The sequence below is a fragment of the Peromyscus maniculatus genome, chromosome 2, assembly GCF_049852395.1.
Source record: "Peromyscus maniculatus bairdii isolate BWxNUB_F1_BW_parent chromosome 2, HU_Pman_BW_mat_3.1, whole genome shotgun sequence".
Lineage (NCBI taxonomy): Eukaryota > Metazoa > Chordata > Mammalia > Rodentia > Cricetidae > Peromyscus > Peromyscus maniculatus.
The window spans coordinates 60,078,639-60,103,568 of record NC_134853.1 but is presented as its reverse complement, the minus strand read 5'-3'; the positions used below and the strand labels follow the sequence as shown (position 1 = coordinate 60,103,568).

The 24,930-nt window shown below is 39.9% G+C and overlaps 1 protein-coding gene across 6 annotated transcripts in view; it reads left to right on the top strand.

The window, feature by feature from the left end:
* Cfap206 (cilia and flagella associated protein 206) overlaps positions 1-24,702 on the top strand; it is a 42,032-nt gene extending 17,330 nt beyond the window's left edge. For 4 of the 6 annotated variants that reach the window (XM_076564037.1, XM_006975311.4, XM_006975312.4 and 1 more), the window contains 3 exons: positions 2,078-2,271; positions 21,194-21,337; positions 24,264-24,702. In XM_076564037.1, the coding sequence (XP_076420152.1) occupies positions 2,078-2,271; positions 21,194-21,337; positions 24,264-24,494 (569 nt within the window). In that variant the 3' untranslated portion in view covers positions 24,495-24,702. The remainder of the gene's footprint in view (positions 1-2,077; positions 2,272-21,193; positions 21,338-24,263) is intronic. The other 2 variants (XM_076564035.1, XM_076564036.1) reach the window with 1 other exon arrangement.
* Positions 24,703-24,930: the final 228 nt, after the last annotated feature.

Genomic DNA, 24,930 nt, shown 5'->3' with positions numbered 1-24,930 from the left:
TGGGGAAGGAAACAGTTCACTTCAGTTTACAAGCTTACAGTCCATCACTGAAGGAAGCCAAGGCAGGAACTCAAGGCAGGAACTGAAGCAAAGAGCCACGAGGAACCCTGCTTACCGGCATGCTCTCCATGGCTTCCTCTGCTGCCTTTGTTACACGGCCCAAACCTAGAGATGGCACTGTCCACAGTTGGCGGGCCCTCACTAGTTAGCAGACAAAACAGGGCCTCTCAGACATGTCCAGAGGCCAGCCTGATGGAAGCAATTCCTAACTGAGGTTTCTTCTCCCCACATGTCATGTTGACAACTAGACCTAACTGTGCCCCAGCCCCAGCAGGCTTCTTGTCGCTCCCACTCCACACAGCACTTTTTGAATAATAATGTATTGCCTCTCAATATCGAATTTACTATTTATTTTGAAAACATAATTGTATTTTATGTATGTATTATCACCAGTAAAGCTTTAGCCGTGACTACATCGAAACTCATTTGCACCGTACTCGTGACCTCTTCCATAAAGACAGCTTCTAGTGACTGAGAAACGGTGCTCAGGATAAGGGTCTAGAGAGGGAGAGCTTGGGATAAACATAACAGTCTGGGGGCTCAGATGTGACCTGGCCCTACACACAGCACAGGTCACCGGGCTCTCAACTGTGTCCTCTCCAGGTATGTGTGTCTTCTGTTGAGGATACAGCCCTTCGTGTCTCACACTCCTGGTTTCCCTAGTGCTTGTCTGTGAGCACAAGGACCTCGGCCTTCTACACCTTAGTAATCAGATTAACTTAAGTAGTTCTGTAAATTTTACCAAATAGATTAAATGGTTTTCATAAGATTTTTTACATGTATTTATTTCATCTGTATAGGAGGAATTTTACATAAAACTCAGTTTTTAAAGATTTATTTGTATTTTTTATTTATGTGTATGTATTTGGCTATGAGTAATGCAACATGTGTGCAGGTACCCCTGGTGGTCAACAGAGGATCTGGAGTTCCACGTTTTATGAGACAGGATGCTGGGAACCAAACTCAGGTCCTTTGGAAAAGCAATACTTACTGCTAACTACTAAGCCATCTCTCCATCCCCTGATTTACTTTCTTTGTAAATCATGTGTATATGTGTATGTCTTCGTGGGGCTATGTACACATGAGTGCAGGTGCTTGTGGAGGCCGAAAGAAGGCATTGAATCCTGAGAACAGGAGTTAGGGGCAGTTATGAGCCACTAATGAAGGTGCTGAGAACTGAATTTGGGTCCTGTGTAGGAGCCCTACTTAATTCTTAATGCTTTGCCATCTTTTCAGTTTCATAAAATATGTTTTAAATTTAAAAATAAAAATATATAATTTAATATGAATTTCACACATTTATCATTTAATAACATCTTAGCAAAACAAAAATAGAACTGATATGTTAAAATGCAGTGTGTGGGAGGGCCATGTAACTCAGTGGTAGAGTCTTGGTTCGAATGTGAAAGGCTCTGGCTGAATTGCCAACACCACCAACAAAACAAAAACAAAACCACAGCAACATTGGTACTGCTGTTGTTGGTTTTTGCTCTTTTAGGGGACCTTACCCAGCTCCCAAATAAATCACACACGGAGACTTATTCTTACTTATAAATACCCACCCTTGGCTTGGCTTGTTTCTTGACCGTTTTCCTTAACTTTAAATTAGCCCATCTACCTTCTGCCTCTGGCTTCCCCTGTTCTCTCACTTCTGTAAATCTTACTCTTACTCCGTGACTTGCAGTATAGCTGGGTGACTGGCCCCTGAAATCCTCCTCTTTCTCTGGCTACTTCTTATTTTCCTTCCCTTCCTCCCAGGTTTCTCCTCTTATTTCTCCCCTCTGCCTGGCAGCCCTGCCTATTTCTCTCTCCTGCCTCACTATTGGCCATTTAGTTCTTTCTTAGACCATCAGGTGATTTAGACAGGCACAGTACCACAGCTTCACAGAGTTAAACAAATGCAACATAAACAAAAGTAACACACCTTAAAATAGCATTCCCCTTCAGGTACTATGGCTTATCATAAAAAAGTCACTTGTTTCATGCCTAGTTAAATTATTGTTCTTAATTTTCGCAGGAAATCCATCCATTGGAATTTTGAAACATAAAGAAAAATATTACACTTTCAGTACCAGAGATGCTGCATATTCATTTGCAGAAAATCCTGAACGTTATATTAACTTGATTAAAGAAAAAGCCAAAAAGAATGCAGAGCTAATTCAGCTACTAGAACTTCATCAACAGTTTGAAACTCTCATACCATATTCTCAGGTAAATGTGGTAAACACTTGCAGTTACCTGGGGTTGTAATTTCTGACTGGATTAAAGTGGTGTCTCAGTATTGTTTATTGTGTATTTCTTCTGCCAGGGAAGCTCAGCATCTTTTTGTCTGTGTGTGGGGATACCCACGTATGTGCTGCATGCACGTGCAGAAGCAGAAGCACATCCGGTCTTCTCTCTCTCTCTCTCTCTCTCTCTCTCTCTCTCTCTCTCTCTCTCTCTCTCTCTCTCTCTCTCTCTCTCTCCTGACCTTACTTTTGGGACCTTTTGAACCATAATTCACTGTTTCAGCCAGGCTCACTAGCCACTAAGCTCCAGCCATGTACCAGTCTCTGGCCCCAACCACATGTTGGGGTTATGGCATGTATAGCTATGCTAGCTTTTAGGTAGGTTCTGGGAATTTGAACGCAGGTCCTCTCACTTTTTGTCTGTGTGTGGGGATACCCACGTATGTGCTGCATGCACGTGCAGAGGCAGAAGGACGTCGGGTCTCTCTCTCTCTCTCTCTCTCTCTCTCTCTCTCTCTCTCTCTCTCTCTCTCTCTCTCTCTCTCTTTCTCTCTCTCTCTCTCTCTCCTTAAATTGATACCATTTAAGGGTGCAAGAATGGGGTCATTTTCCCGCCAGTTAAAGAATTAAAAAGGAGGAAGGAAGTGTTACCAGGAATCACAGGGAGCCCCAACAGGGCCTTTATTTTGATACCCAGGAAATCAAGGTCCCCTTGTGGGGCTTTTGATGTCATGAATAAAATAACTAAAGCTGGTTTTGGTGGCATACATCTTTAATCCTGGCCCTCACAAGGCAGAAGCAGGCAGATGTCCATGAGTTCGAAGTCAGCCTCATCTGCCTATTGAGTTCCAGGCTGGTCAGGCTATGCCATGTGACACCACTTTAAACAAACAAACACACACAGTATATATATATATATATATATATATATATATATATATATATATATATATATATATATGGATACAAGGGGCTGATGAGTGGTTTTTTTGTTCACGCTCAATATTACTTACAAGCTATAAAATTTCGAGTCTGTCAGCCACCAGTTAATTTTGTCAGGGGAGTTCTTCATTGGAGGTTCATATTTTTAAGGTTTAAAAGAAGTTTTAAAGTTTTGTGGGTGTTGGAGGATGTTGTGTATATGTGAATGCAGTGCCTGTGGGGTGGAGAAAAGGGTTAGATCCCCTGGAGCTGGACTTCCACACTCCTAACTGCTAAGCCATCCTTCCAGCCACGGTAGATGGGTCTCCCCATCTCACTTAACATAAAAGAAAATGGCTCACAGAGATGCCCATAGTCTAGTTTCATGGAGACAAGTCCTCACTGGAACTCCCTCCCAGGTGATTCTAGATGTCAAGTTGACAATAACATTAACCACTACACTCAGATTTTCAGCTCTATGGCGCAGTCATCTCATCCGTTCCTTATCCCATACCGCTACAGACCAGACTGTGAGGGGTTTTCCTCTCTTGTTTAAGTCTCCCTCAACTCAGGCCTTCCAGATGCAAAGTAGTCTCTGATTACTGCACTGGAACAGTGAGGACCCCTTCTGCATCCCGAGCCATGGATTTTTCGCCTCCTTTGTATTAAAGGTCAGGTGTTGTCTATGACCTGTAACCACCCCCTACCGCCCTGCCCCCTGCACTCCTTTTGTCCATTTCTTCCCAGGAGTTCCCAGCTTTTTGAGCCCAGGAAGGGCTTCTTAGCACATATGTAGCTCGTCTGTCCTCACCTTGCATCTGCTAGAAGAGCAGAAAGCCAACACCGCACCGTAGCCTTCTTTTCCTCACTGACCCACCAAGAGGCTGGTGTGGAGGATAACATCCACATATCAGTGCCCCTCTGTAAATCCTTCCTTCCCACGGCACATTCTTTCTAACTAGACAGCTCAGCTTTGATTGCATGTCTCTGCCCACACTTTCAAGGCCCTGTAACAGCTCCCACAGCCGGCTTATGATCCTGTCCCATACAAGGTACTTTCAGTGATGGCAATATATGAATTTTCTAGTCCATCTGCTATTTTGGGTGTTTCTTCATACTGGCATGGGGTGGAGCTGTTCATCAAGGAAGCATGCTGATCCATGCCATGTAGAGAAAGATGGCCACCCCAGAATCCTCCCTAATCAGCTCTATTCTGAGACAGCTCAGCTTTGGTTGCAGGTTATTATATGTGTTGGAGAGTGCATGCATTGGCCACTACAGCAAGGACGCACACTATCTCATACCTTTTGGGGAACTTTAGTCATATTGGAATTGTCTCTGGATTTCCTCCCTCAGAAGGATCAGCCTCAGTTGCATATCTCATCACCCTTCACAGGGTCCATCTCACTTTCTCTTGTGTCAGACTGTATTCAGACATTGATTGTGTTGTGTGAGTTTTCTGTGGGAGATGTGAATGAATGTCTTCATCCTATAGAGGGCACTAACAGACTAAGGACAATAGATCCCATCCATGTCTGTCTCGTTGAACCAGTGCATTTATTGGGGTTACCTACAGGAGCATGAGTGACTGAAAAAGCAGTTGCATTGCCGAAAAGCCCATTTCTGCATTTCTGCATGGATGATAACTGGGGTAAGCTGTGTGCCTGGAACTTAGGTTCACTGGTAAGCTGTGTGTCTCGTCCCCCCAGCAAAAAAGCCCATTTCTGCATGGTTGATGACCCAGAAAAGCTGCATGCCCAGAACTTAGCTCCACTGGACAGTCTCCCCTTCCTAGCAATTAAGTACTGCTTTGATCATATCTGCCAGGGAGGTGGTCTTGTAAATCTTCTAACTTTATGGGCTTCCCAAGCTGTGGTGGCTATTCTTGGTTGTCAACTTGACTATATCTGGAATGAACTACAGTACCGACACGGAAGACACACATGTGGTTAGGATCTTGAGGCAAGAAGACAAGATGCCTTAGATCCAGATCTTGAGGCTGGAAGACACACACCTTTGATCCAGACCTGGAGATGAGAAAGCACACCTTTAACCTGGACCTGACCTTCTGCTGGAAGCCTCTGTGAGGACAAGGGAAGAAAGGAGGGGTTGTTCTTTGCCTGCTTGCTATCACCTTGTCAGCACATCCATTCCTTCACTGTCATTGGAGCCGACTTCAGGAGTCCAGCACTTACAGAAGACCAGGTGGGACACCCAGCCTTGTGGGACCGAGAAGCTACTAGATTCTTGGACTTTCTGTTCACAACTAGCCATTGTTGGACTGCAGCCTGTAAGTCATTCCAATAAATTCCCATCTATGATCTATATGTATATCCACCTATCTCTATCTACATCTCTATCTGTCTATCTATCTATCTATCTATCTATCTATCTATCTATCTATCTATCTATCTATCTATCTATCTATCTATCTATCTATCTATTATCTAGAGAGAGAGAGAGAGTCATTCTCTAAGTTCTGTGACTCTAGAGAACCCTAATACACAAGCCTTGTAAGTGTCATTATCTTCCTGAGTCTTAAGAGTTTCTCTCAAGGGGAAACGTCTCAGTTTGGAGGAAATAGCTACACAACCAGTTCTCCCACGTAGTTTTGTTCCTCAGTTGATTAAATCTATAGGTACAAAAGCTACAGAGAATGCAAACTGTAGATTTTGTTGTCTGCCTTTATTTTCAAATGTCTCCATGTAAGTTTGTTAATTTGTCAAGTCCCCAAAATGTCTTTCTTGTTTTTAAATTGGAATTGCGTGAACCCAAAGACATATTTTAGGGGGATTTGTTTATGGTATCAAATATTTTCCCTGTAGCTATTCTGTTAATTGTGCCTTACTCAAACTTTGTGATTTTTAGAGGCATTTTATTCTTTCTATGAACTATAGTAGAAATAAGTTCTCATCAGATAGTGCTAAATAAGTCTTTAAAAAACTATCACTTCACTTCAGCTGATACTAAAAGGCTAAAAAAATGTTACACAAGGAGATACACCTCACTCCTTTTTAATTAAAACTTCAATAATGGCTTCAAAAATGATTTTCAAATAAAAAAATCACACATGGAAATTAACCATTTAAAGTCATTTAATAACTAACTTTTTAGGATTTTTTAAAATCTCTCTCTCTCTCTCTCTCTCTCTCTCTCTCTCTCTCTCTCTCTCTCTCTCTCTCTCTCTGTGTGTGTGTGTGTGTGTGTGCTCGTATGCACACATGCACACACATGCATGTATGCAGATGCCCATAAAGGCCAGAGTCATCAGATCCCCTGGAGTTGGAATTCTATGTGGTCATGAGACACCTGCCATGGGAGCCGGGAACATGACAGCTAAGACACCTCTTCAGCCCTGCACCTAACTTCCTGTTGGAAAACACATGCTAAAGGGGATAGACGAGGGATTTCCATATGAAAGTGCACTGAGTAAAACACCTGACCCTCAGCACCTACAATAGGAGAACAACCATTAACAAATGTCATAGCTGCCTGCATATGCCTCTCTAGTCTCAGTCTTTATTCTTCTCTAGCATTTAAGAATTGGTTGATATTTACCCCTCTGTGTTTTCTATCCTTCCCTGTTCATGTATGTACTAGTAAATAGTGTATTTCTCGGAAATAACTAGCTTTTGTCCAGTTCCCTCTCTGTTGGATTTATGGTTTGAATGTGACATGACCTCTGTCAGCTCATGTATCTGAACACTACAGTAGCACTGTTTAGGAATGTTCTCGAAACTTGAGGCAGTGGAACCTCACTGGAGGGAGTGGGTTATTAGGAGTGGACATTAAGGGTTTTTAAATTTTATTTTTAAATTTAGAAATATTTTAATTATGTGTATGCGTGTCTCCTGTGTGGGTACCTATTGGTGAAATTATTAAGGCCACTCCACATAGTTAAAAGGGAGGTTTATTTTGTGGGGTAACTTACAAGTGAATGGATAGTTTACAGAGTCTGGGAAAGGCATGGCACAGTCCGGCGGTGTTCTCTGGAGAACTCTGCTTGGTCTACCTCCAGCATCCAGGATCCAGGAACTAAGAGAACCTGCGCATCTGGAACCCGTGTTTTCAGCGTCCTCTCTCAGCCTTGCCTTGTAGGCGTGACCATTACCGAAGCCTCAATGGGGGTTGTAGCTTCCAAGTCAAAGCTGGAATGGCTGCCCACTACATCTCCCCCTTTTGTCTAAATAAGAAGGTTCTAACCTAATACAAGACTATTACAAAGGAATGGTTATCAAATATTGTCCAGGAGTAATGAGGGATAATGACCTAGATAAGATGGAACTACAATCAATGCGAACAATATCAAGCAAGAAACACATACTAAAATCCAGGGAAGTCTAGAGCGTGGGTAAATGGCATGTTACAAAGATCATTCCAAAAGGTGTCCTATCCTAAAGAACCTGAATCTAATACTTAATATATTCTATCTAAGATACTATATATATACTAAGTTGTAACTATAACTGCTAGTCTTCAGTCTCATCAAAGACCTGAGAAGGAATATAATGGTACCTGAGAAATGGAAGATGGATGCAAGCAACTTTTGGGAATCTTGCAAGAGTAGAAAGAGACAGCTGGCAGCCTGGACAGTCACCTAATGTTTCTCAGCATTGTTGGTGCATTCAAATTGGCTACAGGCCTAGAGTATCTGACAGATCATTTTCAGAAGCAGGAATTCTGAAAGACCATCTTATCCTGTCTTGCCAGAGTTCAGAAGTCAGTTTTCCTTGTGTCCCACTTGTCCAGAAGGACAGCACTCTTATTGTCAGCAGTCGAGGCAAGGGCAGTTCTTTGTCCAATAGGCCATTTTGTGCCAAGAAGACAAACTTTCAAATGGAAATGTCTTAGAAGCCCAATGTGGGGTGCCAGACATTGGTGAAATTATTAAGGCCACTCCACGTAGTTAAAAGGGAGGTTTATTTTGTGGGGTAACTTAGAAGTAAATGGATAGTTTACAGTCTAGAAAAGGTGTGGCGCAGTCCAGCTGTGTTCTCTGGAGAACTCTGCTTAGTCTACCTCCAACATCCAGGGTCCAGGATCTAAGAGAGCCCGCTCATCTAGAACCCAGGTCTTTAGCGTCCTCTCTCAGCCCCGCCTTGTAGGCGTGACCATTACCGAAGCCTCAGTGGGGGTTGGAGCTTCCAGGTCAAAGCTGGAATGGCCACCTACTACAGGTACCTGCTCGTGAAGACAGCAGCTCCCAGAAACCAGGAAAAAGCATCAGGTCCTCCAGAGCAGGAGTCCCAGGAGGTTGTGAGCCACCATGTGGGTGCTGGGAAGGGAACCTGGGCCTTGTGCAGGAGCAGCAAGTGCTCTGCAGGATTGAGCATCTCTCCAGCCCTGGTGTACTGTTTCTTTACATAGGGTAGGCTAATGTAGGGCTCGCTATCTGCTTAGTCACTTCATTTTAAAACAATCCCTGTATGGGTGGCAACTTTATGTTGTCTTAAGTTGGGGTATGTCCTGTCACTTTTTTCTAAAACATCTTCACTATATTTGGTTCTTTAATATCATGTAAAACATACATTATCAAATTCTGTTACAAGCTTTAAAAGAATTCTGGTTGAAATTGCCTTGTGTGTATACATGAGGACAATTTTATGACCGTAATTTTCTGTACCTCGAACTTTAACATAGCCTTATAACTTTTCCTAAAAATGACTTGTAAATATTTTCTTAAGTTTATTTGCGTGGACTTTTTTTTTGGTTGTTACTTTTAGATGCTGTGTATATTTTAGAATTAAATATTGATTTGTTTTCTTACAAATGAGCTTAATTTTAGGTACTGGCTCCATATTCAGAAGTCTTATTAAACTCCCTTCAAATCATTATTTGAATTTAGCTGTGGGCAATTATAACATCTTCCAACGTAATAGTTACTTCTCTAATATTTATGCTTTTTACAAAGGAAATTACTACTTTATTTCACAGAGAATTCTAGTAGGTAGGGAACATGATGGTGAAGAAACGAATCAATTAGAGGACTAGAGATAAATGCAGGGAGAAAGAAGTTGAAAATAGCCATACACAAAATGAGTGGTCGCAGCCATTTTAAAAAGGAGGATTCAATGCTTGGGGGGGGCATGTCTTATTTCTATTGTGAAAGGTATGTGTATGGAATAGAAATTGGCTTCAGTAACATCAGTAAGAACACATTCCCCAAATGGGTAACTGGATTCCAACTTTGGCAGCAATGTGATGTCCTGCATAGTTAGGCTGAGATTAGCATCTAGTGAAAACAACAGCAACAACAAAACTTGTAGGAAAATGTGGGCGACACCTGGAGAAATGTTATATTGTGCATAAAACAAACTGACTCCGTTTCACATATATTGTAAAGTCTTATATAGAAGATTTTCTACACGTATCCCAGTTTCCCATCGGGGTGGCAGAGCATACTTAAACACAAGAAACTATTCATGAACGATAGCTAGCTCTTTGGTACCGCATACAAGTCAAAATGGGAACATTATTATACATCTAGGGATTTCCGTAACTACAAAGGATTGGTCATGGAGAGCATGGCCTCTGGCATCTGTAGAAAGTACCTACCACACTCTTAGTTTTGTTTCTGTTCCTGTAAAAAAGTACCGTTTCAAAATCCACCTAGAGGAGATAGTGTTTATTTCAGCTCACAGTACCATGATTACAGCCTGTCATTATAGAGAAGTCAAGGCTTCAGGAATTTAAATCAGCCAGTCACATCATATCCATAGTAAAGGCCTGAGAAGGAATGTGTGTGTGTGTTGATACAAATCTCAACCCGAAGGGTGAGATGGTTTATATGAGTGACCGTGTCCCAGGAATACAGATTCATGTTATCATAAATTCCGTGTTCCAACACAGAAGCAATTTCATGAAGATGTTACAGTAACAGAACAAAGAAAGTCAAGTCCAGACCCAAATTATCTTGGGTCATCTTTAGCCTTCTTCATACCCATTTATTGCCCTCCTCTATTTGTGAGCTAACATTTTTGTGACCATTAATTAGGTGACACCTGTGGAATGCACAGCTCCCTAAGGGCTAAGAGTGTCCTCAGACAGTCTGAGGTCTGTAGCAGAGATATCTCCATTTTGCTTGAGTTGTAACATTTCTGACTCTTCACACACATTCAAGTGTGAGCTGTTAATCAGCCTCACCAGAAGGTCCAGCAAAAGGTCCAGAAACTTCCGGTCAGTTCCTCCTGTTGACCAAACATCATATTTTGTGCATGTGGGAGGCACATATTACTTTCTGCACATTAGTGCCCCATGTCCCTAGGAGCCCATTTCTAGGGTCTGGTGTGGAGGCTGAATAGTATGAGAAGAGCAGTTTTGAGGAGAGAGCTGGCAAAGCCATTAAGGGAAAAACTACTGTATTATATCATTAAAATCAACTAGTCATCATTAAATCTGTCTTTCCCCCCAATCCATATTTGACAAAATATTAAGAGTAATATACCTGACATTAAAATAATAATAGTGTCTGGCCTAATGCAATAAAGGTAATGGACCGAGAAAAGACATTTTGAATAACTAATATTCTATGCATTAAAAAACTAGATTGACTATATGTTTATGACTGTATTTAAAGTTACTTGTACTCTATGAATGGTTTTATTTATATTTGCAGTATTTAAACAAATCTTATCTTCTAATTTTAGTTTATACTTTTGCCAGCTAGATCTTGTAATGTCATATGGAGTTGCTAGCTGTAATTCTTAGGAAAAATTGTCTTTCCATCTAAATGACCTTAACTCTTCTTATCTGTGGATACTAAGTTGATCTGTTTTATTATATTGTTTTTACACTGTATTTAATGGGAAAGGGAACCATAAAACCACAATAGAAATTTGATAGCAATATAGTACTCCTTTAATTTTTTTGAACAAGATTGTCTTTTCTTCATGTAGCAAATAATTCCTAACAATGACAGAGATCAGATTTGTTAGAAATCAGAATATAATAGGCCTTGAAAGCATAACCAAATCTTACTTGTATTTTAATGGTTAAATATGAAAATGGAGACTGGAGAGATGGCTAACCAGTTAAGAGCACAGAGGACCCAAGTGTGGTTCCCAGCACATAGCAGTCAGCTTAGACCCACCAGTGATTCCAGCTCCAGCCCTCTCTCTGGCCACTGTGAGCACCTGTGCGTATGTGTATAGATATACACATAATTAAAAATAAAGTAAACTTTTAAACACCAAAAATAAATAAATAGGAATAAAGTAGTAGATAATATTTTTTAAGAAAGAGGAGTCACTTTCTTATTGTTATTCATTTCCTTAATGAATAATTATATATTTGTATTAGCAAAATACAAATATTTAATTTAAAAAATTCTGGTTGATTGAACTATAGGATACCTTAGATACTCATTTAATCAAGAAACATCAGCATGTAAGGTATAAAACTTCATTAATGTTGTCACTAGAGATTGATTTTTTTATATAGTTTTGAATAAGAAGAATTAATCCGAATCTTTGGACATTTTAGCGGAGTAAATGCAGTTAAAGCTACTGTGTTTGTTAAACACCTGGGCACACTATGGGGCCTTTTACAGTGTTTAATCTGTTGTATCTTAACATTTATAACATCAGTGTAAACTTTGCAATCAAATTGGTTGGACCCCATTAACAAATTATTCTTTTCCTTGGTAAGAAGAGGTTTATAGCATCTTGCCTAAAGCACTTGAACTAAAAATATAGGTGTCCCCCAAATGGTGGGGATGTTTTGAAAGATTTAAAATAAATTTTTATCAATTTAAAAACTAGATTTCTTTTATCCAATTATACTGAGTAATAAGAAATGTTTTTACAAGAACTGAAAACATTTGAATCCTTTAAACGTGAAAGCTAGATTTAAGTAAGGTAGGATTTCGAGGAAGCAGTCATGACAAAACACGGTGAAGGGGACCAGAGACTGTGCTCAGCGGTTAGGAGCGCAGGAGGCCCTGCTAGCGGGCCCTGGTTGGACTCCCAGAACCGTCATGGGGGCTCCCAAGAGTCTGCCGCTCCAGCTCCAGGGGACCAGATGCCCTCCCCTGCCTCCATAGGCACATTCACATGTGACATCCACTGACACAGACAGACAAAAACAATATTTCTGAAAATGAAATAATGATTTTTTATGTCACCGTGACTATTACAAAAATGAAATAAAAATTTAAATAATATGTATTTTATTTAGAACCTGTTTTGGAAGGAAATCCTAATCAAAATATCAAGAATATGTATGATGCTATATTTTATAGCTTAATGAAACCTTTATCTTATCCAATGAATGCAGCTATATAAACAAATAATATTTTAAGGTTTTATAGAAGAAACAGACCCCACGACACAGCTTTAATTTGTTTTTTTGGTGTTCAGTGTGCCCACGTGAACTTTTACTTTTCTGTTACTGTGATTAAAAAAAAAATCCATAACCAAAAGCAACTTAGAAAGAAAGCTGATTAGGCTTCGGCTTCCAGTTGAAGCAGGAGTCAGGAGAGCATGGTGGCAAGAGGAGGAGCAAGACTCTGGCATTTTGTTGACATACAGGAAGGAGAGAGCATGCGCTGGACCTGTGGTGGGGCTATAAACTCCCACAGCCTGTCCTAATGGTGTGCTTCTTCCAGCGAGGCTGCACCTCATAAAGGTTCCAACCTACGTCCCCAAACAGCGCACCAGTGGGAGCCTTGGGGGACATTTCTCAGTTGATAAGGCATTATGTATTTGTCAGGCTGTTAATATATCACCCAAATATTCTTATAAAATGTGCATTTTAATAGAGCATGCCAGTAATAAAAATAGTTTTAGCACATAATAAAAGTGAATGAAAAAATAAAATAACTGAAGTGACCATAGTACATATCTTTTGGAGCACAATGCATGAACACATTATTAGTGACTCATGTGACATAATACATGAACTCTAGGTGTACCTAATTAAAAGGTAGAAAGTTTATATGCCTTTTAAGTTGTAAGAAACTGTAGTGGCATTGATGATCCAAAGGTGAAGTGGTTCCTGTTAAAGCTTAAATAGCATAGTGAGTATGTCTTTGCTGATGAAAAAGCCTTTTTTTTTTTTTTTTTTTTTTGGTTTTTCGAGACAGGGTTTCTCTGTGTAGCTTTGCGCCTTTCCTGGAACTCACTTTGGAGACCAGGCTGGCCTCGAACTCACGGAGATCCGCCTGCCTCTGCCTCCCGAGTGCTGGGATTAAAGGCGTGCGCCACCACCGCCCGGCGAAAAAGCCTTTTTTGCTAGGAACAAATTCCAGCACTTAGGAGGCAGAAGCAGGTGGATCTCTACAATTCTGATGCCAGCCTGGTCTACAAAGCAAGACTTTATCACAAACAAACAACAATAAATAAAGAAAGACAATATCTCTTCCTCTTCCTCCTCCTCTTCCTCCTCCTCCTTCTTTTTGAGACAGGGTCTCATTATGTAAACCAGGATGGCCTCAAATTCAAAGTCTCTGCCTACTGAATGCTGGGATTAACGGTATGCACTACCATGTCCAGCTGAAGAAAAGTCTTTTTCAATGTTATTTTAGGTCAAAGCTTTTACTCTTTTAATTTATAGCGAGACTAAATTATATTTCTAATGCTTGCTTATGTCCTAAAAGAAAAAGGGAAGAATTATAGTTCCTTGGGTCAGGCATCATCCTACTGCCCAGCATCAGTCTAGAATTTAGTTCCCTTCCTAGATCTGGCAGCGCTGGTCTCTCTCTTACCTTGGATTAGGAACACATGCCTGTCCTGTACAGCCCTTTACCCAGGATTCTGTCATTATGTATACTCAGGTGGCTGTTTTTCCCTCTAGGTATCCCTAGAGGCCCATGGATTGGAAATGCTTCTGTCTAGTGTAAAGTTTAAAGACAGCGATACACAACAGCTGTTTTTTTAACCTCTTATAAAGTGAGGACATATAGAGTTTAAAATTATCTATTATGATCATTTATGTAAGTCAGCCCCTTCCTCAGAATACCACAGGGTGGAAGCTGGCCGAGCTCCTGTGACTAAGCTATTAGCTTTACGGAAAGAAAACAGAGAAGCACAGAGCATGTTTAAGACTTCAGGTTAAAAGAGAGTATAGAGGAAATTATTCTTCATGTGCTACCTTGGATCCAGAATGTCCTGCTTTGGATAAGTAGTTTCATCATTGTGTTCTGGGGGTAGTCTCTTAGAACCAAGAGAATGGCTTAGAATGTCTGGGGTATCAGCCCCTTTATAATAATGTCTCCTTCAAGAAAAGCTGTGTCCTGTTTGATCTCACCCAGGACTGGGGTATAGATGAGTCTAGAATGATCAAACACTTAAGTCTCTGGCCATAAAAACAGAAACAAAAGAACCCAAGGTAACATGCAAGCTGTGCTTAGCATTGTACACAAGCCAAGTGACAGATGGGGGAACTGGTTAACAGTGTTTCATGATGGGCCTCAGCATGATCCTCCAGAACTGTAAGGGGTGAGGGAGCGGAGACCAGCTCCACATAGTCATCTCACCTGTGGAGTTCCTCAACTCAGGACAAATTAGGATTCGTGGCTTTGACACAATTTTAATTTACTTTCTTCTGTTGTGACAAAACACTGACCAAGAACATTTTGAGGAGGAAAGTGTTTCTTTGGCTCACTCCCATCATCAGAAAAGCTGGGGCAGGAACCTGGAGTCCATGGAGGAATGCTGCTTACTGACTTGTTACCCGGGACTTGCTTAGCTTGCTTTCGTATACAACTTATGATTATCTGCCCGGGGGTGGCACCACCCACACCAGTCATTACAAGAAAATGTCCCATTGACTTTCCTACAGGCCAATCTGATGGTGGCATTTGTTCCATTGAGGTTCCCTCTTCCTAGATGGCTCTAGCTTTTGTCAAGTTGACAAAAGCCAGTACAGATGCTAAAAAGAAATTTTGGACTAATTGGTATACTAAAGACACTGTAATACAGGCTTAAGCGTCGGGCTTTAAGGAGTGCTAGTTAAGGAGGAAAATAAGTATCAAAGTGTGAATATAGACTTCCCAAGGGAAAGCACCCTTTACAAAAGAGAATTTTTAATGTAGCAGGGAATACCTTTTCTCTCTGCTTGTTATCTTAAAATAGGCCATGACAATTTTTTTCCGTTGACATAGATTTGCTCTGTTAGGAGATAAAGGAGGAATAGACAAGATCAGAGAAAGGGGGTTGTTCTCAGAATTTGTCTCTAGTTCAGATTTAATCTCAAACTTGTAAATTAAAAAATTAATACCTCTTCTTAACACATAGTTTTCTGAAGCTCTTATTAATTTTTGTAAATTAAGACTCATAATTTATTACTAATTATAATTCAAGCAGGTTGCCTATTTGTGATTTTCTAAAATTTTTTTACTGCCTTTAACTTTTAGTTAAGTGAACAAAACAAACTAATTTAAAGATAATAAATATTCCCCATAAAGGGAAACATAAAGTCAACTTATCTATAGTTAAATTTTCTCATTTTTTTTTACACTTGAAAGTTGAGTTATATACTGATCAAACATAAAACCAATGGAATACCAAATATCTATTTGGGGTTCCTCCCCCAAACTTTCTTCCCTTAGATTAGATATGAAAGGGGGCAACTGCTAGCAAGCTTAACAAACCAAAATACCTTTAGAAGTCTAAAAGCAAATCAACAACAACAAAAATCATGTCAGACAAACAAAATAGATGCCTGAAACCAAACACTTTGAAAGAAAATTAGAAAAGAAGCAGTATTTATCTACCAAACAGGATCCTTAAGCATCCAGTTTAGAATAAACCAAGGAGCCCTCAAAAAAAAAAAAAAAACAAGAAAGATGTGAGAGGACCGAGAAAGAACTCCCCGAAATCCACCCGAGGACATAATGCAAGAGGGGTTGGACACAGAGGTCCATATTGCCAGTGCCTGACAACCACCTAAGTGACCCCTTCAGTGAAAAGTGGACTGTTCTACTAAATTTAGTGGGCTACTAAATTCTGGCATCATAGATGTTGACACAAACGAGAACTCTTACCTCAAAGGGAATATGAGATAGTTTATCTTGAAGCTAACTATGAATGACCGTGGTCTAGGGATACAGATTTAGGCTACCCCAAATTTCATGTTCCAATGGGGAGGCAGTTTCAGGAGGGTGGAGCAGGAGCAGTTGGGGTCCATTCTGAGATCTGGTGAAGCTGGAGCTATGGAGCAAGTGATGAGGAGGCGGTCAGACTGCTGGAAGTCCTGATCCAGAGTCTTTATTCTTAGCCATATCATACGGTTACAGCTTTGATTACAAAATATGTAATGCGTAAGACATCAATCTGCTAATGCCTTTTATTCTCCTGGACAAAGAGCAGCTGTTTAGATGTCACTAACTGGACCTTTCCCCAGAAGATAAATGTGAAGAACATGACATGTGGTCACGGAAATACCTGTTGGAATGTGAAGACAGTATTCAGCCCAAACTCTGCAAACATCCTCTTGTTTTTAAGGGAGCCTGGCACATACATTGTCTTGGCCTGACATCAGCTCAGTAAATCTCCTTCACTTGTCCTGGCCTGACATCAGCTCAGCAAATCTCCTTCACTTAATTTTAAAACTGAGAATTAATAAAAATGTCCCAGCTTTTTTAGTGGAGGTAAAAGTTGGGCTGGAAACAAAGAAAACAAAGGCAAATGATGCACCTCAATCATTGCCCAGCTAGGGAATAGAGCAGGTGGTAGTCATGGTGTGGGCCGTGTTATGTGAGCCTGTATTTATCTTACACGTCATTGTTTATTCTTCTTGCTACATTGACAAGTAGCCTTAGTACAGTGCTGAATAGAAATGGTTAAAGCAGGTGCCATTGTCTTCCTGGAGAACCTTTTCATTTCATGATGTGGGTTGTTACAGGATATCCCTCCCCACTCCCTGTGGATTTTGTTGGGTTAAAAGTCCCCTGTTTTATCACTTGCTAGATGATTAAAATTGTTTTTACATCTGTTAAGAGATGATTCAGCTTTTACTCCATAATCTTCCTGTATCTCAATTATTATATGTTAATTTACTTGAGATTAAACAATTTTACCTAAGACTGAGCTAACTTTGCCGAGTTTTATTATATTTAATATATATTCCTATAATTAATTTAATATTAAGTTTTTTTCAGGTACAGTATTCTACTTATTTTTGTATCAGATTTAATGAGTTATTTTCTAGGTATTTATTTAAATTATTTTCATGAAGGTTTCATGATCCTCTGTGGTGGTATTGTGTTCCCCAAAATATTGTGCATGCTAATAAACTTATCTGGGGTCAGAGAACAGGACAGCCACAATATTAAACATAAAGGATAGGCAGTGGTAACACACGCCTTTAATCCTAGCATTCCAGAGGCAGAAATCCCTCTGGATCTCTGTGTGTTCAAGGCCATTTTGGAAACAGCCAGGCAAGGTGACTCACGCCTTTAATCCCAGAAAGTGAGCCTTTAATCCCAGGGAGTGATGGCAGATAGCAGCAAGGTATATAAGGTGTGAAGACCAGCATTTGGCTGGTTAAGCTTTTAGGCTTTGAGCAGCACAGTTCAGCTGAGATTCATTCTGGATGAGGACTCAGAGGCATCCAGTCTGAGGAAACAGGATCAACTGAGGAATTGGCGAGGTGAGGTTAGCTGTGGCTTGTTCTGCTTCTCTGATCTCCCAGCATTCACCCCAATAACTGGCCTCAGGTTTGATTTTATTAATAAGACTTTCTAAGATTCCTGCTACAATGGTCTTCCATAACTTGTTTAATCTCTATATGATTGATTGCCCCTGGTTCATTTTGGATGGTTTTGTTTTTGAGCCATGGTCTCACTTGGTAGCCTTGGCTGTCCTGGAAATTGCTATGCAAAACAGGCTGGCCTTGAACTCACAGAGATGTGTCCCGTCTCTCTCCCCCAAATGCTGCGATTAAAGATGTGTGCCACCATGTCCAGCCTTTTCTGTCACCCTTTGTGTTAGTTTGTATTCTTTGTGACAGGGTCTCATGTAGCCCATGCTTCCCGGAACCCACAATCCTCTTGCCTAGCATCCATTATGCTGCTTTGTAATTCCACATATTCCTTCCTTTAGCCTCTCTGTCTGTTTTGATTCGTCTTGCCAGGTCCTGTATTATTATAGTTAGTTATTTTTACTTTCATTAGACCGTTTTCTCAGTCATTTCCTGTTCCACATTGTTTCCGTTTCCCATCTCACGCTGCAATCTCTCTCACTTCCCCTCAGGTCCTTCCTATATTTTGTTCTACTTGTTTCCCGGCTTCCTTGATAACAGCCTGACTCATTAATTTTTGTGCTTTAGGAATGTATCAACCGCACTGATTCAGTTATGGGCCACATGCTTTTAAACACAGCTATGCTCCTCACAGTTCTAAGTATTTTCTAATGCCCCCTAGTAGCTTTATTTAGCTTAAAGTTGTTTGTTAGCTTGCTCATGTAGGACAATTTTCATTTTTAATTCCAGTTTATTATTTGTGTCTACTTTCACTTGAGCTTTCATGTGACATTTGAAAATGTACTTTTCCTCCTTACAACGTGTGTATGAGTCTTTCAGATTTAAAAGACTGTAAAGGAGCTGGAGAGATCGCTCAGCAGTTAGGAGCACTTACTTACTGCTTGCTCTTGCAGAGGGCTTGAGTTTGAGTCTCAGCACCTACATCCATCAACTCAGTATGGCATGTAGCTCCAGTTTCAAGAGATCCAACATCCTCTTCTGGCCTCTTTGGGTACTGCACTCATGCAATACTCAATGAGATGTATCACACACACACACACACACACACACACACACACACACACACACACCTAAAAATATAAACAAATCTTTTAAAAAGTGTGTAAATATATATGTATTTATGTATGTATAATTTATAATGTATTTATATATTTAATTTTGCAGTTATGATAATTATCATAAAAAGCCTTAAAGCTATTTGTGGCCCTAAATTGATATGTTTGTTTTTGAAGTTATCATCAAATTAATTTTCTCAAGTCAGTGGATCTCAAAATTTTGAGTTGTAGATTCCCTGGATATCAGTTCTTTTTTTGTAACTATTACAAAGACTGTTATCTTAAGTTTAACATAAATGAGATACATTATACAAAATTCTAATTTAGAAAAATATGGCAGGAACCAATTGTTCAAAAACCTGTGAGAGGAAAATTTTAATAAAAACTTTCATATAAATTAGAAAATATGTCGTTCACCGATTTACCCTGAATTTTGAGATCTTATTGTTTAATCTTGGCCTGGCATTCAAGATATACACAGGTGTTTTTATTGTTATTTGTTTGTTTTATCTTTTTACTACTAATTCCCAACCATAACTTCTCAATGCCAGAAAACAATGCGTTAATATCCTGGTTCCAGATGTGTGCTACCTGCCAAGATCTTCTTTTGTTAAAAGATAATCTTTTAAGTGGGTACAATCATGATTCTCATGAAGACATAAAAATGAGTGTGTGTTAAAGAGTATAATCAGTTCATCAGTCAGCGAGGGAGTCGTAGATTTACCACCAGGTCAGGAGTGGTGGCACACTCCTGGGATCTGGAACTCAGGAGGCCAAAGCTGGAGGAGTGCAAGCCTGAAGTCAGCCTGGGTGGCAGGATGTGACCTTGGGTCAAAACCCTCCTCACCAAAAAGAGGAAGAATCCTAACACACATTTATGCACTCGAAATATTCAAATAAATACGCAAATAAAGATACATGCATTTGTTTTCCCACAGAGGGAAAGAGCAGATAGACAGACTTTACATGTGTATAGACAAAAACTATTTGTCCTTACTTCTTCTGTTAGTTGCAGCTCAGAGACATGAGATGGCCAAAGACAGTAGAGGTTAGACTTGGGTAACCAGAGAGGTGTAAGATGGCCAAAGACAGCAGAGGTTAGACTCAGGTAACCAGAGAGGTGTAAGATGGCCAAAGGCAGTAGAGGTTAGACTTGGGTAACCAGAGAGGTGTAAGATGGCCAAAGGCAGTCGAGGTTAGACTCCGGTAGCCAGAGAGGTGTAAGATGGCCAAAGACAGTAGAGGTTAGACTTGGGTAACCAGAGAGGTGTAAGATGGCCAAAGACAGTAGAGGTTAGACTCAGGTAAACAGAGAGGTGTAAGATGGCCAAAGGCAGTAGAGGTTAGACTCGGGTCACCCGAGAGGCGTGTGCTCTGGTGACAATGCACAGTTTTCTATTGAGACATAGTTTTCTCTGTGCACCTGGGTTTGGCTTTTTCCTTATTTACTCCGCCGCCATTCTTCAGTGACCTCCAGTGACTTATGAAGTGGGGTTTCTTCCTCTGTCTTCCTTACTGTCTTATTTAGTTAACATTTACTTCTGTTGTACAGTAGTGTGAATTATCTTTTCATTGTGCTTTTCCCTACCCCTCTCCCCACACTGTAAGAAATTATAATCTGTACTCAGTGGTATTGATCACTGTAGTTATGAGAAGTTACTGTCTTCCCCCCTCTCTACTATGATTGAATTCCCCTCTAACTATCTTTAACACCAAACACAGCATAATCAATTGTTCTTTAGTCTGTAATTGCTAATACTTAATACTGGGTGTCCTTGGAGAAAACCAGTATATTCAAACAAAGATAAAAAAAACAAAGCAGTCTGTTACGGATGCATAGTTCAAGGTCAAAACACATCCTAAGGAGGGTTAAATAGATGGGATTTATACCTAATATTTAATTACAAGTTATAATTTCTATTTCCACTTACTCTACCAGTTGTGAAGAGTAGGAAAAGACATTTGAATATTAGCTAATGAGCGATGCTTTTCCCTTCTAAAATATCTTCCCACATTAAGTCCACAAAGTCTGAATAAAGCCAGACATGCAGGAACACAATTGCTTTTGGCTTGCTGATTACAAGCTTTTCTTTGCTGACATTTACAAGTATATTCCATGTTCCAAAAATATTTTGCTAATCTTTTGGCAGTTTTAGCTAAATAATTTCGGTTATCTATATATAATGTTTATTTTTTATAAGTACTAATTACAGATTTCCATTTCTTTAGATGAGAGATGTTGACAAGCATTATATAAAACCAATTACAAAGTGTGAAAACAGCACACAGACAGATACGCACATATTGCCACCAACTACTGTGAGGTCATATGAGTGGAATGAATGGGAGTTAAGAAGACAAGCCATCAAACTGGTTTGTAACAGTATTTTCTAAATTGTTCAAAGGTGGGGAATTTTGATGTTGTTATCCATACAGTTGGTAAGTTGTTTATATAAAAGTAATAAGTTCCACACAGTTCTCTGCTGACATAAAAGTAATTAGCATAATTAATAACTCACCAGCTTCATATATTGTAAGGTTGTCTTCTAATTTAAACCTGTACAGAAATATGGAAGCATGAACCCACTTTCTAGTAACACCAGCCAGCTACTAAACAATGATGGTTACTATTTACTTTGTAGATTGAAAACCATTTTCTGGGCTGGAGACATGACTAAGTGGTTAAGAGCATTTGACATTCTTTCAGAGGACTGAGGCTCATTTCCAGGCACCCACTTGGGCAGCTGAAGTTGCCAGCTCCAGGGGATCTGACACTCTCTTCTGGTCTTTGCAAGCCTTCAACCACATGTATGCAGATGCATACACATAAATAAAAACAGAACACATCTTAAATATACAGGAGCACCTTTTCTCCAGCTCTGGTGGTATAAGCATGTTCTTCCAGCTACTCGTAAGTCTGAGACCTGCCTAGGTTGAAGGGGGAGTTCATGGGCAGCATGAACCTATGCCAAAGATTGTGTGTGTGTGTGTGTGTGTGTGTGTGTGGTGTTGTGTGTTGTATATTAAAAGGCCGCACATATAGCTTAGTGGTAGAGCACTTGCCTAGCAGCCCCAAGTTAAACTACTGTACCAGAAAACGAAAAACAACAGCAACAGCACACTCTATTCCTCTCACTTTTTTTTAACCTTTTCAGTCAAATCATAGCTATTGTAGCATCCCTGCCCTCTTTAGGATTGGTAGCCCAGGCTAGCCTGGAATTCAACATGCTCCTGCCCTCACCCCAGCCTCCTGAGTGTTGGGATTACAATTATGTACCCTGTGCCTCCCCTGTTCTGTTAGACACTGTGCTTTCCCATCCTGTGGATTCTGGGTGACTTTAATCATAACAGGTGCCAACCCTTGAAGTCTGTCTTTGAAGCTCTCATCCATGTCCTGCTCGGTAGAATTCCCCATTTGCCTCTTTTTTTTTTTCTTTCTGTTTCTTATCATTTAAGACACAGATATTTAATGTATTAGTATCATCTACTATACCAGGGGCCTTTGCTGAATAACAAGGTAGGGGGGATAAGTAAGTTATTTACTAATTACTTTTTTCATAGCAATCACAGAATACCCAACAAAAACGAAGGACGGAGGATTTATAGCACATATCTGATAAAAAAAATCATTTATGCCAGTAGCCTTAATGTATTTTATCCACCATTCTACTGAAATCATGTGTGAAGTAAACAACAATTACTCAGTAAGAACAGAAAGCTTGCATGGCACTCTTAAAAGGCAGGCAAGGGGAGCTGTGGAGGTGGCTGCCCAGTGGGGAAAGACTCTGGTTACACAAGCCTGAAGATGTGAGATTGGGTGCCCCAAACCTACATAAACACATAAAAGTTGGACTCGGGTGGCACAAACAGCTGCAACCCAGTGTGCCTACTTGAAATGGGAGGTGGAGCCATGAAACTTAACAGAAGCTAACTGACCTGGCTGATGCAGCAGCAAAGATACACATGGGGAACTTCTCATCAACCAACACTTGGCTATTACTCAGAGAGGGAATAATACATTTAGAATATATTGAGCATTTGAAGATCTTTTAATGCCCAAGGTGGGTTGAACAGAAAGAAGATGGGGATTTAAATAAGATCAGATAGGAAAGCACCAGTTTTGGAGGGACAGCAATAATGCAAAGGATACAAAGACTCTTAGGGCCTGGCTGCATCGACGCTTACTGTTGACAAGTTAATGCATCCTTCAGAATGTCTTGTAATGGACAATGTAAGAACCTGTGCTGGTTGTGGTGGTGCACACAGGTAGGATTTGCTGAAGGACATGAAGGCAGGAAGATCACAAGTTCAAGGCCAGCCTGGGCTACACATTAAAAAAAAGAAAAAGAAAAAGAAAAAGAACTTGTTTGACCTGGGATAGGGGTACAAGTCAGTGGCAGAGCACTTGTCTAGCATGTGGGAGGCCCCGAGTTCTAACCCCAGCACAAAAATATTTGCTTATGTAACAAGTCTCTTGGAATAGTAAAGTTATGCTACCAGAAATAATGAAAAGATAAAGTCTTATTAATGTAGACTATACGCTGGTCATTTATAAATAGCCTGTGCAACCTATTTAAACTCATGTTTACTAGTTATCCATAAAGAGAGTAAACACAATTAAAATTGTATAACCTGAAAACAGATTTTTATATTAACAGCATAGGGTGAAGCTCATTTTAAAAATTCACTATAAATCTTAAATTTTTCACTGACAAGCCAAAACAAGTATGATTTTAAAAAAAGTCAAAGTTCTATGAATCTTAAAGTTTAATATTAAGGCAATTATAAGGTCATTTAAAGTCATAACTGAGGTCATTGTAACTCAATCTTGGACATTTTTCTTTAGGCTCATTTTCAGTATTTTACATGTTTTCCTACTTCATAAGAATTCTTAATTTATTATTCTCTTCTTGATTTTTTTTAGCATTCCAATGTTTTATAGGAAAAAAAATGAGATATTTGGTCCATCAAGATAATTCAGACAGTTGCCATGCAAGCTGCTAAGTTCAGTCCCCAGAACCTTCCACAGAAGGAGAGCATTAACACCAGGATTCCCTCTGACTCCCACATGCACACCATGGCATGTACACGTCCACAATCATACCATATACATCCTCATACTCATCATACTCGCCATCATCATCATTACTACCATAGAAAATGTAATGTTCATTTGTAGAATGGGAAAATAATAGGCAAATATTAACCAAATGCCTGATAATTTTTTACATTATTTATTTTTTAGATTAATACATTAATATTAATATTTCATTAATCCCAATTTTCTCTTTCTACATAGGCTAATTTACGCCAGAAAATGACTCGCTCCGTCCAAACTGACCTTAGTCATATGAGGAGAGAAAACTCCTCACAGGTGTACCCTTTGAAAGAAGTTGGCACCCAGTCCAAGAGAGACGGCAACAGTGGGGTACCCAGGCCCCAGATTTTCATAGCTGGTCTGCGTGGGGGACAAACCAAAACAACCCATGGGGTAAAGGTAAACTTAACCAGAGCAGTGGATGAAACCTAGATGGAATTTTAGAGGAAGCTGCTCCTGAATATTAAGCATGGAAAAGAGTTCAAAGTACCATATGTGTACATAGTTAATTTTGTGGTGGTGACGCAGCCATTGGCTGTGTGAACGTGTGCTAGAACCCCATATCTTGCCTGGCTGCTAGAAAGATCGAAAAGCAATTTCTGTAGCACAGTTCTCATTCTATTAAAAATGACAAATAAAACTCTGTCCATTTATTTGTTGTATCTTTTAGAAAAAGTTTAACAGCATTTAGATTGAAATTGTAATGCCAGTTAGATTAACTATAAGATGATTATCTCTGCAATAGAGGCTACTTCTAAAATCCTACAAAATGTTAAACATTACCATTTATTCTAAAACACCATACTTTCTGCTCATTAGCTACTCAATGTTGACACAGGTTTCTACATAATGAGCCTTACTATCTGGA